The following is a 16,269-nucleotide window of genomic DNA, read 5'->3' as shown; positions in this document are numbered from 1 at the left end:
CCTCAGTCAGGAGGCAGGAGGCAGGGCAGATGTGGCCTCTGAAGGTTGTTCCTGGAGATCTTTTTAACAGTGGGCATTCCAGTCCGTCCTTCCATCCTTCCCTTTAATGGTGTGGCTGCCAGTGGTAGGCCCAAGATGAGGTATGAGGATGTGAGGATGAGCATTGCAGACATGGTCCCCACCCCTGTCGTGTCTCCACAGCAATAGGCAGAGGATTGGCCCGTGGCTAAATGGCCAGATTGTCTTGATTCATCCAGGGCTTTCTGGTTGTATGACCTCAGGCAAATCACTTAGCAACTCTGTGCCTCCTTTGCGTCATCCGTAAAATGTGATAAAAATGGTAACTACTTCAGAGGGTTGTTGGGAGCTTAAATGAAAGAATTTTGTACAGTGTCAGGCATTGAACAAATGGTTAATCAAAGGAAGTCAAAATGATGCTTCCCTGGTGGCTCAGATGGTAAAGAATCTGCTTGCAATGCAGGAGACCTGGGTTTGATCCCTGGGTTGGAGAAGGGACTGGCCACCCATTCCAATACTCTTGCCTGGAGAATCTCATGGACAGAGGAGCCTGGCCGGCTACAGTCCATAGGGTAGCAGAGTAGGATGTGACCGAGTGACTAACACTTTCACTTCCGACCAGACATTAAATGATTATATATGTCAATATATGAAGGCAGACTATTATGAGCATACTGAAGAAAGATGCCAGGTATAGCAGAGACTTGAATGGGGACCCTGAACTGATCTGGGCATCAGGGAAGATGTTTTCAGGAGGTGATGTTTAAACCACTAACAAATATAAATAGGAGTTAATGGGGCCAAAAAGAGAGCAGAGATGGGAATGGCACGCATGACAGAAGGAACCGCATGTTCAAAGGGGCTGAGGTGGGAACAAAAGATCACATTCAAATAAAACCTGTCAAGGCAGCATGCTGAAAACAAAGAGCAAAGAGGGCAGGAAGCGCGGTAAATCTGAGGAGGCAGGCAGGGCCCGCCAAGCAGAGCTGAGAGGCGTGTTGAATGAGTCCATGGTTATTCCTCGAGCAGAGCAGAGCCATGAGGATTTAAGCCCAGCAGTGCCCTGGCCTCATTTATGGTTTTTAACGATCATGACTATACATAGCATCCCGTTCCCTGTTAGACCCAGAACCAGTGGGCATGCATCAGGTTAGGGATACTTGGTACCAGGAACAGTCCAGACCCTGACGCTCGAGCTCAGGATCTTCCTGTGCAGTGCCCTCTGACAGCAAGAGGCAGTAAAACTAAAAGGAAGAGAGTGAAGGGGAATGAGGGTGCAGACCCAAACATGGTAGGGGCCAGACCACAGAGAACCTCAGTGAGCCAGCCTGAGACTGACCATGGAGAATGGTTGATGGGGCCCCTAGGTGTCAGCCAGGAGCAAAACTAAATCACATTTATTTGAGTCTTTCTGGGTCTCCTGCCTAGATGGGATGTTTGTTGTTTGATACATGGGTGAATGTAAGTCTGTGGTTAGGGCTTTTAACGGTGTGGATAGCACACAGGACAGGCCATGCTCCCGTCCTGAATCTCTCAGCTGTCTATCTTTCTGTCTCCATCTCTTTCACACACACGTGCACACGCATATCCTTACAGAACCCGCAGACTCTTAGAGCCCCAGACCCTGCAAGGCAGAAACTCTGGTCCTTTGCTGCCCTTCTCAATTGCAGAAGCATGCAAAAAGAGAAGACAAGCAAAGACTGGAGTGGAAAGGATTCCTTCTTAGAGGTGGTAAGCTTCCAGATGGGGCCGGAGCGGTGTGAGTGTGGACACGTGGGGGCCAGCAAGAACGCCTGCCCCTGGCCTGGCAGGGCCCTGGCAACAGATCCAGGCTAGGCAGTGGAATATGCCAGCCTGGGCCTGAGGCCCCAGGAGAAGGTTACAGGTAAGGAACTGCCCACGGTGGACTAGCCCTTTACCCAGCACTTCCGTGTTCCCATCAGCTCACACTCGACCTGCCCTCCCAAGTCTGACCTGCGCGGAAGGAGGCCTTGGACAGCCCTGAGTATTTCCTGTCTGCAGGGTAAGCAGATCTCTGCTCCTCTAGAATATGTCTGATTTCTCTGTATTCTTTTCCCAAGACCCAAGGCTCGGATTTCAGCTTCACATTCTTTTGCCTGGGTCTAAAAAACATTTTCCTTTTCTGTGGTGGGGAGAAGAAAAGGATAAGGGGGCCTAGGAGACCCGAGCTGCCCAAGTAAAGCCTCATTCCTGTCTTAGTTTTCATCCTCCTGACTGCTGTGTGGCCTTGGGCACCTTCCTGCCCTCTCTGGGCCACAAGGTCCTCTTTTGACAATAAGATCCCACGGAGGAACTAAGGATCCTCCCTCACCTGACATTCTCTTGGTAGAGCCAGAGTCCCCCGCTCTCTTGCTGCCAAGAAGTGTCCCCTGTGACTAAACCAGTGAAAAGCAGGAGAATTTGAGACTGTATTTTAGTTTTGTCCATGAGGCCAAGTTCTATGCAGCTGTCACCTTTGATGTACCCTAGCAAGATTGTTAATCCCCTGCGCTGTCAAGGCTGCAGGTCCCGTTCCAGTCCCATGCTGTCTTCTTTCCTTGCCATTCTGAGCCTGCTCCTCTTCATCCAACTGCTTCCCCGAGTGTGACTAAGGCTTCCTGAAATGGAAGAGAAGGTAAGGACCCAGCCCCAAATCTGGGGTAGGGGAGAGGTACCAGTGGTAAGCAAGGGGAGAGACTCAAGGCCCTAAGTTGTAGGCTTCTAGATCATCCAAGCCAGGAAGGCATTGGAATTCTAGCCTGCCTTCACTTCCTCAGTTCATCCCCAAAGCCCCCCAGCCCAGGTGGGGCCTTCTCACCTCTCCCAGCCCAAAGAGGTCTAAGACTGTCTCCTGCCTGTGGCCTCGGCTCCTCGGATCCTTTCTCAGTGAAGCAGCCAGAGGGCAGCTTCTAAATTAAAAGTCTGAGTGGTTGTTCCCTGCTTTATAACTTCCAGGGCTCCCTGTGGTCCTTCAGATAAAGTCTGAGTTTCAGATCTCATCCCATCTCTCTGCTCTGGTCCCAGCTCACGCCCCTCACCAGCCACACATGCTATATTCAGCCCAGGAGATCGTCAGCACTCCTCTGACCTTGCCAGCCTCACCCAGCCTTTGCATGGACGTTGAGACTGCCTGGAATTCCTCTTCTCTCTCCTCTGTGTGGCAGATGTGTGCTCCTACCACGAAGCGCCTCCTCCATGAGTCCCATGTGCGGTCCTCCCCTGGCTGAATGAGCATCCCCCCCCCTCAACCTTCCAGCTGGGCTCCCACAGCACTGTGTCCATCCCTGTGCTCAGCTTCACGAGCGACATTAGGGTTGCAAGCCTACCTTGGGTGCCTCCAGCCTTACTCTACCCCATTCTTGACCCTGAGCTCCTTGAGGATAAAAATGGTGCTGATAGTGTTCCACAGCCCCAGCACCAGCCCTGGTACAAATCCATAGTGATCACTGAGGGGTGAATAGGAATCAGTCCATGTACATTGGCTCATTCCTTCCCCCTGCACCCAGAGACACCCCACCGCTGCTAAGGGAACAGAAGCTTCTTTAAATGCCCTAAAGAACAGTAATATTTTCCAAGGTTTTTAGGGTGCTAGCTCCCTAGGCAGGGAGAACAAACATTATTCTCCCCAATTTGGCAGATGGGTCAGCTGAGACCTGGAGAGGAGAAGGGTCTGGCCCGTGTTCTTATGGCAGTATACCACCCAAAGAATGGCAACTTCACACAGCCTGCATGCACCAGGACCCAGATTTGAGTCAGTGTCAGAGCCCTGCCCCTTCTGCTGCTCTGTGTGGTTGGTCTCCGAACACTTGTAGCCTGTGACTTAGCGGAGAAACGATTTCACTCATCAGCACCGAGTGCTCAAGGAGCCAGCCCCCCAACCCCCCACCCCAGGCCACCTGGAACTGCCCACCCCTAACCCATGCTCCCTGGCCGCTGCCCAGGCTCAAGGCAGAACACGTCCCCTCCCTGCTGGCGGGCCCCCGAGGCTCCCCCCCTCCTCCTTGCAAATTGGTAATTGCTGTGTGGTCAGACCAGAAGGAATTAGACAAGCCCTCTAGGAATTTCATACTGATTTTGCAAATGAAAATGGAGACTTGCCTTTTGAAGTCGAGGCAGCTGTGTCAGCAGGCAGGTCTGAGACAGCAGGAAAAATAAAAATGACATGCTGCCAACCAGTGGATGCAGCTGCTTCACGATAATGACGATGATGGTGGTAACCATGGCCACCGCCAACTGATTGCCTGCCGCATAGACCGTTGTCCCTCTGAGGGTCTCAGTCTGCTCATCTGTGGTTCCCCACCCATTTTTTCCTCCACAGGTGACCAGCCCACTGTCTGAACATCCAGCAGGGAAGGGGTGGGTGGAGCACAGAGCCCTTGGCCTGAGACTAAAGGCTTTTCACCACTGGGTCCCCTCCTGGCCTAACTCTTGACACATCTGAAAATATGTCATGCATTTCCCAGCCCTTCTACCTTGAATACACTTTTCTCCAAACATTACTTATCCTGGACAGTCCAGCTTAAAGCCTGATTCCTTCACCAACTCCCAGGGTGCATCACAAACTCTCTCTGAAACCCAAAGGTCCCTGTTTTTTCTTTTTATCACTAACTTATCCCTGTGTTTTATAATTACCTGTTTCTCTGTCCAACTCCTCCACCACCTTGAAGTTCCTCAAAAGTTTATAACTGAAAATAGGCAGGCCTAGAGGATCCTGATATATTTTTATTTTTTTCCTCCATTCATGGTGTGTATTCAACTTAGGAGATCTGAAGTAGTTACTGGGGAGCAAAAATTGTTCATGACAGACAGTCAGTGCTGGGGTCAGGGAGTGCTAAGCCTAGGCACAGCTGCGGCTGGGGTCATTGGGGTCATGTAAAACCCTAACAGTGGGGTTGCATGTGATATTACTTATTTCTCTGCACCTTGGTTTCCCCGTCTGTAAAATGGAGTCAATAATGTTGGCCTCACAGGACTGTTACAAAGAATAAATGAACTTTCTTATGCCAAGTGCCTAGAACCATAGACAGGTTAAATCATAAGATAGTGGAGTGTCACTATCCTAAAATGTTGGCTTCATAGAACATGGCAGGCAGAGCTGGATACTCCCACACCCTCGTGTTTCAGAGGGAAACCCTGTGACCAGAAGGTGGGCCAACTCCTAGTCTGGGTTTAGAGCCTGCAGCAACAGAATCTAGGTCTTCAGCCTCCCTTGGGCTTACTTGTGCCTAAAACCAAAAACCAAGGGACCCCTCTGCCATCCACCAGAGCAGACTCCCATACAAACTCCCTTCCCGAAGACCCCAAGCCTCCGGCCCTGTCCCCACCGCCCACCCCAGCCTGATCCCCAGCCTAACTATCAGCCTCCCTACCAGCAGAATGCTAATCTCCTCCCGTGGGTGGCTCCGGATTTATGAGCATTTCCTGGCATGACTTGAAGGACAGAAGAGGAATGCTGGGATCTTGAAGGGTGGTCTTTGGGTGGAGAAATGAGGCATTCAGAGAAAAGAAGGAAAGAAAGCGAGGGTGAGTCAGCCTCCGCGGCCGGCCCAGGAAAGCGCAGAGGGCCCGCCAGCCCACACTGCAGGGCAGACAGAGGATGTGGCTGCTCCACCAAGGTCTAACCGGTGGGCGTCCACGGAGCGGAGAACGCCTGCACTAGAAGACAAGTCCAAGTTCTTGGGTTGTGGCTGGGGTTGGGGACAGGGTGTGTATGTGGAGGGGAGGGAGGAGCATGCTCAGCACTTCCACTTTAGGAGAAAGACAGCCGCCTTCATCTTCAGCCTCATCTCCTTGCTTCACGCTGTCTCCCCAGATTCCATGCAGCTACCTCTGCTCGGCCTCTCCGGGACTTTCCATTCCCCTCGGGGAAAGCGAGAGGCCTTCAGGGCCCACAGACCCCACAGGATGTGCTCCCCACCTTTCTGCCCGTGTCCTGGGAATCCCCCTCGCCTCTCCAGATCAACCCTCTGCTCTGCATGCTCTGAGCCCGGAGCTGACACAATATCACTTGGCCTGTCTCATCCTGGTTTCAATAAGAAGCATAGGCAGAGGATGAACTGGCAGGAGGGGAAGAAATTTGGGATAGTTCTTGCCGCCACCCACTTCCTCCTTCCTACCAGCCACCATGGTCCAGACTATGGAACAACGGCTGTTGTCCCCTTTGACGGCTGTGGCTCTGGCTGGTTTCAGGTCTCTGACCCCTCCTGTCCCATTAAGGCTCAGGGGCAGGAAAACTTCCCATCGCTGCTGCTCCTCAGTGCTCCGCCATCCCTGGCCCACACCCCTGTGGATATTCCCATCATGCAATGCTCTTCAATTACCCAATCAGTTGAACTTCATTGGAGCTCATTTCACTGGCAGTGCACCATCTGTTTTCTGTGGGGTCTCTGCCTGAGACAGATCGCATCGACTAGCTCCCCCTTGCCCACTCCTGTCCAGCCATGCTGGCCTCTTCCTGCTCCTCACACCCATCAGTCTCATTTCTGCCTCAGGGCCTTTGTACTTGTTCTTCCCTCTGCCCAGAAAACCCTTCCATCTGTCAAATACTCCCATGACCTGACAGTCCCCTCATCTCCTTCAGACCTCTCCTCAAATGTCACTTCTCATTGTGCCTTTCCTGGACATCTCATGTAAAATGTCATCCCCCAACACACAAACACACACACACACATGCACACACTCTTCCTATCTTCCTTGCCTTATTTTCTTGTTAGCTACATTCACTCCCTAACATAGATATTTTACTAGTTGTTTTTGTATATTGTCAGCTTCCTGCTACTGGTATGAAAGTTCCCATTAGGACAAGGATCTCTATTTGCTCTGTTTACTCTTGTCCCTCTAGGGTGTGGAACAGCATCTGGTACAAGAACGCAATAAATATTTATTCAATGAATCTGTGAATGGGTCCTTTTTGCTGGTGGGTAAACCAAGGCCCAGGGAAGGAAAATGACTTACTCAGGGCTTTATAGTGGAGATTTAGATGACGATGGGAGCTCTGGTCCCAGCTGGCAGCCCAGAGCCAGTCCCTGGCTCCAGAAAGCCTTGTGTTTATTTGGAGGCCTGCTGCTCAGTGGCACAGTGTCAGGAGACAGGATTCTGTGCCGGGGGCCAGGGGACTCAATGTACTGAGAAGGAAACAGGGAAGTTGTCAGCGCTGCTTTGGTCCTGCCGATGGAGCAAGGAGAATAAATAAATAAATCTCAGTCAGAGTCGGGCAAGCTCTAACCTTTGAGGAAATCTCCCCCAGGCTGGAGAAACCTTCCTGCAAGGCAGAGCTGCCCTTCACCCCAACCCACATCAGTGCTGACAGACACGTGGCCCAGGGGCCAGGGGCTCAGCTGCCACCTCTGTGCCCTGGGGGTATGGAGTCCCAGCAGGGAGCTGCTCAGGGTGTGGTCCTGGGGTGAGTGGTCCAGCTTTTCATGCATGCATCCATTCACTCTTTCTACAGAAATTTCTCAAGCATCTACTATGTAAGCGTCAGGCACTGGGCCTTTTGCTGGAGAAATAGCCAAGACCAAGGAAGGCAATTTGCCTGCCCTTGGAGCATTCACCACCGAGCAGGAAGAACGAGCATTAAATAGCAATGACAGGACTTCCCTGGTGGCACAAAGAATCTGCCTGCCAATGCAGGGGACAGAGGTTCAATCCCTGGTCTGGAAAGATTCCACAGGCCACAGAGCACACTGCACAGGCCTGTGCTCACTGAGCCTGTGTGCACAACGGCTGAGCCTGTGCCCTAGAGCCCAAGAGCCACAACTACTGAAGCCTGCATGATGACCCCGCTGTGCGGCAACTACTAAAAGCCACGCCCCTAGAGTGGGCAGGCCACAACTGCTGAGCCCTCACGCTGCAGCTACTGAGGCCCATGTACCTGAGCCTACTGTCTACACAGAGACCACCGCACTGAGAAGCCCATGCGCTGCAACTAGCGAGTAGCCCCCCGTCTCTGCATCTAGAGAAAGCCCGCACACAGCAGTGAAGACCCAGTGCAGCCAAAACCTAATACATGAATAAACTAAAAGAAAAAGCAATGAAGCAGGGGGAGTGCAATGGTTCAGAAAGTGACAGTGCTTCGGGGGCACTGAGCAGGGAACTCGCCCGGCCCTGCCCAGGACAGTCCTCCTGAGACGGGAGCCTCTGCAACCAAGTGAAAGGGGAGTGGGAGCTGCTGGGTGAAAGAGGGTTCCAGGCAGAAGCGGGAGCAAGGGGCAGGTCCTGAGGCTGAGAAGAAGAATTCAGCATAAGAGAGGAGTCAAATAAGTTTCCATCAGGCGGGGCAAAGAGTAGAAACAGAGCAGGAGGCCATGTTACAGGTGCGGTTCCTTGGCCAGGTGACCTCTTTCCTCTCCTCATATGCCATCTCTGAGCAGGCCCCATGACTGAGGCCCTAGAAGACCTCTTCCTGCCCAACTGACTGCTCAGAATTGGGGCTTCACAGGCTGGTCCCTGCTTGTCTGTCTGGGTAGCCGGAAGCAGCCTGGTGAGTCAGGCCCAGGACCTGTCAGCTGGAGCTGAGCTCGAATACCAGCTCCAGTTCTTCAGTGTGAAACCTCACGCTAGAGCTTTCACCAGCCTCAAGGCCTCGGTTTCTTCAAGTGTCGTATGGGAATAACAATCCGTTCTCTGGAAGGATTATGGTGTAGGATAGTTTCTCAACGTCCTTATCACGGCCCACGGAACCCGTCATACCAATCAATTTCAATCAAGTTGGCAAAATTAACCATCACAAGTCCACCCCTTGTTCTAGTTGGCATTCATACAGTATCTCCTTAAAATGGTACCTAATCTCCAAATAAATAATACCGAAGCCTCATTTATCCTAACATGATACAACAATTCTATGTACAACCAAAGCACACTAATGCCTTCCCCCAAAGAGGATGCAGAATCTTTGAGTGGAAGTTATTTACTCTTCTTGATGTACCATAACTTGAATTGATACTTAAAGTACTTGAGTTAACAAAATTTAACCACAAAGTCAACATGTCTTCTGTTACCATGATGGGAGAGAAGAAAAGAAAAAGAAGAGAAAGAAGAAAGCAAAGATTTTATACACACACATCCTTAACAAATTCATGAAATACTCCAGGACGGTCCTTCTTTCTGTGACTGGTCATGTGGTCGAAACTGGTATTTATAACTGCCTTCATCTCTTAGCACCACCACTACCCATTCCCTTTGCCTTCTGCAAGCTTCTCAGCTGGCCGTGGTTCTTTACCTGGTGGGATGACCCAAACCTTCATTCCGGAGGGTCTGGGCCATGAGACATCCTGCCTGCACTGGGTCATTGTCGTTTCCCATCAACATTGGTTACGCACAGGGCCTGGTAATCTGAGATGCCCTAAGGGATCTCCTGCCCCGGGGACATGCTCATCCTCACCTCTGTTGTGGAAAAGCAGTCTGATTCCCTCGGTTCGTCAGGACCAATCCCCCAGCCCATACAGTAACTCCCTTCTTTGCCTGTTGATTAAGACGCACGAGGAGCCTAAAGTGACGGGGGGCAGTGGGTCTGAACTTTCAGTTAAATGGAACCACTGTTGTGTCTTTAACTCACTAAATATTAACATTTTGCCAAGTATTTTATTTCTCTCCTTTCCCTCCCCAGCAGAGAGAGCAGGATTTAGGTCTGTTTTGTCCCTGACTAAATCCCCCGACCTAGAACAGTGTGTGGCCCATGCTGGCTGCTCTGTCCGCACCACTGAGTGGGTTGGGGCCTTGGCTGTGATTTCCCTGTGCTTCGGGGTGGGTGAGACGTGGCAGCACCAGCCTGAGAGCCAGGCCTGTCTCAAACACCTTCCTAACAAAGCGGGTCCTTCCTTCTCTTCACACTTCTCATGACGCTGCTAGGCCCACAAGTGAACACAGGTCGTGGTGTTCACCCTTCCAGCCCCTCTTGGACTGTTTACTGGACTAATCTGCAACAATAAACCTGTCCCCACCCTCCTGGCGCCTGCCTCCCTCCCTCCATCCGAAGCCCATGTTTGAAGATGTGTTCAAATTCTGGGCGTACGCTCAGCAGACACTGTGGACCACCTCATGGCCTGCAGGCACCACTGAGGGGGGTGCTGGGACCCTCGGGGCTCTTGGTGGCCAGGCCTCCCCACATGGCAATCCAAGGGAGTGAGGTGGCTCTTGCCTTCACCCCATGTTTGTTATTTCATGTCAAAGGCTTATCATAAACATTATCCTAGAGTTGGCCACCAGGGCTACAGGCAAGGAGGGTTTGTTATTCTAAAGTGGCAGGGAGCAGAAGGCATCGAGGCCTGAGAGTCTGAGCTGGGCCAGGCTTGGGGATTCAGGATGAATGACAAGGAAGCAGGAAGCAGGGCACTGACTCCTGCCCGTGCGCTGGGCCTTGTAGTCCCCACTTACCAACCACGCTCCATGATGACAGCCAGTGGGTGTTGTAGGTGGAAACCAAGTCCAATTAAGCCAACCATCCCAGATGCCTGCAGAAAATCAGAAAGTAAATGCTTGTTGAATGCCTGAATGAGTGTAGCTTCCCTATGTCTGTTGGAAGTACCAAGATTGTTCATGAAGAAGCATGTATTACTTTGAAGCCCTGGTTGTGGGAACCTGTGGGAGCCAGACAAAAGTAAATTTCATGGCCCACATCTGTCCTTTATGAGACAAGTGGCCTTGAGTCCCCTTCCCCTCTGCTTCTTCAGTTTCCCATCTGTGAATAAGGACTGTCCCCGCTGGCTCTTTCCCAGGGAGAGCAGAGGGCAGACCCAAGGGCAGTGGTGAATTGAGGTGATGGGGTCCAGGGCTGGGTCCCATGCATCTGCCATGGCTTCTCCAGCTTTGTCACCTTCATTGAGTTACTCTCTATCTCTTTGCTTCATTTATTTTTTTTCCAATCTATTAAATGGAGTTACTACTAGACCTGTCTCAGAGTTGTTGTAAAGGTTCACTTCAGTTCAGTTCAGTTGCTCAGTCGTGTCCAACTCTTTGCAACCCCATGAATCGCAGCATGCCAGGCCTCCGTGTCCATCACCAACTCCCGGAGTTCACTCAGACTCACGTCCATTGAGTCAGTGATGCCATCTAGCCATCTCATCCTCTGTCGTCCCCTTCTCCTCCTGCCCCCAATCCCTCCCAGCATCAGAGGTTAGATAAGTTAATATGGGCTTAGAGGGTTCCTGACACATAATACGTGCTCAATAAATGTACTTATCCTAGTGATAAATAGATGAGGACCGAGTTTCAAATTGCAGAGGATGGGTACAAGACAGGGAATGGTGGGGAAAGGCCATGCATGGTATTCAGGCCAGCATCCTACTCTCTGAAGTAGTTCTTGACTGTGTGCTTTTCAGCTGTGACCAGAGAAGCAGGCTCCCCACCCACCCCAAGCTCTCAGTCTAGACAGGGAACAGGGAATTGCCTGAAATGGACACTTCAGTGGGATAAGTGCCAAGACCAAGGGGAGCTCGGGGGTCTGTGGTGGGGGTGAGGGGAGTCTGGAATGACAGGCTTGGGTTTCAGCCCCAGTCTCATCACTCCTCAGCTGTGCCACCCTAGGGGTGCTTCGTGAATAGTCTGATTGCAGTGATTTATCTCTAATATGTTAATAACAAATGCTCCCTGCCTGTTTCTGGCTGTCTTTCAAGGCTCTGAAAGAAAATGGATCTGGCAAGGTGCGTGGGACGAATGTGGACTGTGCTAGTGGCCATCTGGAAACCCCGCCCCAGACGTGGTCCAGGGCACAGCACAGGGTCCTCAGTTGGGGGTTGGGGAACAGTGAGCTCACTGTGCCCCCAGCTCACTGTGTGGCCTTGGGCAAGCTTCATCCTGCCTGCTCTGAAGCCCTGTCCTTTCTCCTCTTCCATATGAAGAGGACATAGGAAGAGATCAGTGGTTCTGAAACTAGGCTCCAGGGCACCTGTGGGTTCCACAGAGAAGCACTAGGTGCTTGTCACAGGGGTCACTGAGCCAGTGAGACTTCAGACAGGCACTAGCCTGCTTCCTTTACATCAATCAGGGAAGTTTTCATTTCTATCCACTGCACATTTTGAGTTCCGGGCAGGGTTTCTTTGGAAAACAATAACAATAGGAAAGGATTCCATGGCTACAAAAGGTTTGAGAAACCGCTGGACCCTAAGGGATCTTCCAGCTCTAATCCAAGAATATTTAGGCCTAACTGTTTTCTTCCAAGTTGTATTTGACAAGCATTTATTCCACACTTACTACATGCCAGGACTGTTCTCAGCACCCTATAGACTGTGATGTTCTTCGTTCACTAGAACACCTCCCAGCTCCACGAAGGCTACATGTCTGCGGAGGTGACTCCATGTGTCGAAGAGGGCCCAGGGGGGCCATTTCCCCTCCAGCCAGGTTTTCTGGGCGCCTGAGCCGGTGACCTCAGCACAGGCCAGGTGGTGCCGGCACTGAGAATCAGCGGGGCAGGTGTGTGCAGCACAGGGTGTGGTCACAGGAAGTCTGTGTGTCCCAGCCCCCCAGAGGAGGAGCGCACTCCAGCCCGACATGGATGCCTTCGTCCCAGGCATGTGTCGGGCGGGAGGAAGTGCCTGTTGCTTTAGCGAAGTCCAGGCCAACAGGGCCACTGCCTCCTGTGATCCATCCCCAGCCACCCAGCCGCCATCGACACCCCGCGCCAGGTGGCTGCAGATCAGATTTCAAGGGGAACAGCCAGAACCTGGAGGCCCGGAGAAGGCCCAGAGGTAGGCTGGTGGGGCCTGACCTCATCTCCAGCCGGCTTATTAGAGGGAGCAGCCTGTGCTGTCAAGCTCCGTGCACGCCAGCTCCCCTGCCCCGCTGGAAACAAAAGTGGGAGGGGATGGGCGGAGGTGATCCCACAAGCACAAGCTTGGTCCCGTTGCCCAGGAGAGTATTTTCCCCAGACTTTGTATACATACGGCCTGAGTTTTCTGTTCAGATTAGGTGTTCTGGAACCACGTGGTGGCAGCGTGCCCCCAGTGCTGATGGAATGCCAGAGTTCTAGGGGCTAGTGTGAAGGATTTACGGAGCAACCTTGAATGATGGATTGACCACAGCAGGTGTCAAAGTGCTAAAGAAAGGATGTGTGACACCATCTCTTTACCAGGCACAGCGCTGAGTGCTGCCGGTGCAAAAATACATAGGACGTAATTCCTATCTACAAGCGGCTCATAACCTCAGTGGGGAGAGAGGTAGTGAAATAGTAATTACAATCCGATGTTCACGCCCTGCTGGAGGAAGCAGGGTGGGTCGCTCATCTCTCAGCACAGCTGTGCTGTGAAGCCTTTGCTCAGATGTCTGGGCCCAGCTGCAGGCAGGTGGGCTCAGCTGGGCTCACTTGCTTGCCCGGGAGCTGACTGGCCAGACCAAGACGGCCTTGATGGGACAACAATGGAAGCAGCTGGGCTCTGCCCTGCACGCCTCTCACCCTCCAGCAGGCCAGTATGGACTGTTCCCAAGACAATGTGGGCATGTACGAGGCAGCGGCCGCAGGGCGTGTGTAATGCGTTCTCCATTCATCTATGGAGGCTTGTGATGTTGGCCTCCATCTGTCACGTAGCAAGTCCAGAGTCAGAACGTGAGGGAGCTACCGAGGTCCCTGGCCAGGTGTATGTATATTGTTGTTGTTCAGTCGCCCGGTCGTGTCTGACTCTGCAACCCCATGGACAGCAGCACGCCAGGCTTCCCTGTGCCTCACCATCTCCTGGACTTTGCCCAACTTCATGTTCATTGCATCAATGATGCCGTCTAGCCATCTCATCCTCTGATACCCTCCTCTCCTTCTCCTTGACGCCCTCAATCTTCCCCAGCATCAGGTACTTTAACAATGAGTCATCTGTTCACATCAGATGACCAAATACTAGAGCTTCAGCTTCAGCATCAGTCCTTCCAGTGAATACTCAGGGTTGATTTCCCTTAAGATTGACTGGTTTGATCTCCTTGCTGTCCAGGGGAATTTCAGGAGTCTTCTCCAGCACCACAGTTGGAAGGCATCAATTCTTTGGCATTCTGCCTTCTTTACAGTCCAGCTCTCACAACCAAACATGCCCACTCTATGTATATAAGGGGAGGTTAAGGTTTGAGGTCATGATGTCATTCTACCTCACAGGGAGACTATGAGAGCTTCAGCGGGAGGCCTTCACCCAGCCCCCAGTGGTCAGAGAATCTTCATGGAGGAGACATCTAAGCAGAGCCTGAAAGATCAAGTCTGGATCTGCAAGCAGTAGAGTGGAGGTGGGAGGTTTCTCATGTGCAGGGAACAGCATGTACGAAGCACAGAGTCAGAAGATTGCTAAGTAGCTGAGCACTGGGAGACACAAGGGCTGGAAATAAGGTCATTGACCACAGCAGGGGCCAAGTCACTACCGTGCGTGCTCCAGTGAAGAGCTAGGCTTTTATCTTCAGGGCAGGAGGCATCCATGAAAATTTTGAGCAAAAAAAGAGAAAAATAAAATCAATCAGATTTGTGTTTTTAAAAGATAGCTGTGGCAGAAGAATATGATATAAATGGGAAGGGGGGGGGTCTGCAAAAACGCATGGGTTGCAGTGAGAGGTGCATGGGCCTGAATCAATGTGGACCAAGAGGCTGGGGTGGACCCTGTTCCCAGACCAGATGAGCTGGGCCTGAGCCCTGCCAGGTAGACTGGAGCTGGAAAAACAACAAAGACAGGAGGCCTGAGATTACCTGCTGATGCTTTGCACAGGATTTGCTATTGTTTTTCCCTCTCACTGTGTTAAATAACCCATTTCATGGTCAAGCTCCTCCCTTTTGCTGACCAAAGGAGTCTGGGTGCACAGATATGTGGAGCTGGCTCTAGTCCCAGCCATACAGAATTGGGCATGCCCCTTCCCCTCCTGAGCCTCAATTTCCCCACCTAAAATGAGACATTTTAGATCATCTCTCAGGGCCTTATACCTTGGGCAGACCATGTTCCTTTAGAGCCATGGGGCTCAAATACCAGAAGCCATCAGACTGCTAAAGAAGTTCCCAGGATGCCTGTTAAAAATCCACAGCCTGGCTGTACCTCCAAGTGATCCTGATGCCATCTGGTCTGGCTGGGCACAGCTGTGTCCCCAGGGCCTGGCATGGTGGCCCAGAGCACAGAGGGGCTGGAGGAAACACGTGCTGAGTGGCAACACAGATCTGACTCAGGTCCCAGCTCCTAAGCCCTCTGCCTGGTTTAAGGATGGCTTCTGAAGGAGGTTGCATTTGGGTTGGGCATTGATATCTAATGGGCTTTCTGGTTTTTGGTTCCGTTGTTTGTTTTGCAGTGTTTGGGGTGTATTTTGATTCCAAAATGAGTTTGTGCTTCTTCTAGAACTTTTCTAAGCACAGATGAAAACAGTCAGGAAAAAAACTCACCTATCGTTCCAAAACCCTGAAACAACTAGGATTCCCATTGCCACCTTCTTCGCTAAGCTGTTGATGCCCAGAGCAGGAGTGGGGACCAGTGAGGGCAAAGGGCTGGGGATGAGAGCAGGCTGAGTGTGGTGAGAAGCCAGCGAGTGAAGAGCAAAGGCCGTGGAGCATTCGAGCAGCACCAGCTCATGTCAGGCTCCCCTCATTTTCACACACTCTGTTTCAGGCCTGTGGCCCCGAAGTCCAGTGGGTGGAGGGCCCTCCCTTCAGGGGTCAGGGACCTCAGCCAGGGGCCGTGAGTGCAGCCCTGACTCCTGTCCTCCCTCTGCTCAGGTGCTGTTCGCCCTGAACCAGACTCTGCTGCAGCACGAGAGCGTGCGGGCTGGGAGCCTGCAGGCGCCCTACACCACTGAGGACCTCATCAAGCACTACAACTGCGGGGACCTCAACGCCGTCATCTTCAACCACGACACCTCCCAGGTGAGGCTCCTCTCCCCAGGCCCAGGCAGCTTCCAGGGTGCCCGTATAACCAAGGCCTCTAGGACGGTGTTTATTAGACACCTACTATGTGCCAGATGCAGCTGGTAAGCAGGAGCTGTTGGCATCCCTGCTACAGATGGGGAAACTGAGGCTCAGGGAGGGGAAGAGACTTGCTCAAGGCCACACAGCTTAGTTGTTATGTTGTCAAGAGCCCCGCTTGAGCCTGATGTGTGTGGCTCTGAGACCTAGACCCTGGAAGCTTGGCTCCATGCAGCATCTGGGGAGATTAAAGCCCAGGGAAGGGAAAGCTCACAGGTGCTCAGAGCTTGGGCTTGAGTCCAGTCCAGGGCGCTCTGCCTGGATTCGAGTCCTAGAGCAAAGATTAACCCCCGGCTGGCCAGACGGTGGGAGGGAGTCAAGGAGTGGAGTGTGGCTCCACCAGGTCTCCCGCT

General features: G+C 52.2%; 1 protein-coding gene across 2 annotated transcripts in view; it reads left to right on the top strand.

Annotated features, from left to right (window-relative positions):
* The window catches only part of TRABD2B (TraB domain containing 2B), a 226,182-nt gene that overhangs the window by 168,781 nt on the left and 41,132 nt on the right, over positions 1–16,269 (top strand). The window contains exon 3 of one of the 2 annotated variants that reach the window (XM_027969797.3): positions 15,671–15,817. The exons of the other annotated variant lie outside the window; for it this stretch is intronic. Coding sequence (XP_027825598.1) covers positions 15,671–15,817 — 147 coding nt within the window. The remainder of the gene's footprint in view (positions 1–15,670; positions 15,818–16,269) is intronic. 2 annotated transcript variants of the gene reach the window in all.

This window comes from Ovis aries, chromosome 1 (assembly GCF_016772045.2).
Source record: "Ovis aries strain OAR_USU_Benz2616 breed Rambouillet chromosome 1, ARS-UI_Ramb_v3.0, whole genome shotgun sequence".
Taxonomy (NCBI): Eukaryota; Metazoa; Chordata; class Mammalia; order Artiodactyla; family Bovidae; genus Ovis; species Ovis aries.
This window is presented reverse-complemented; position numbering and strand designations above follow the sequence as displayed.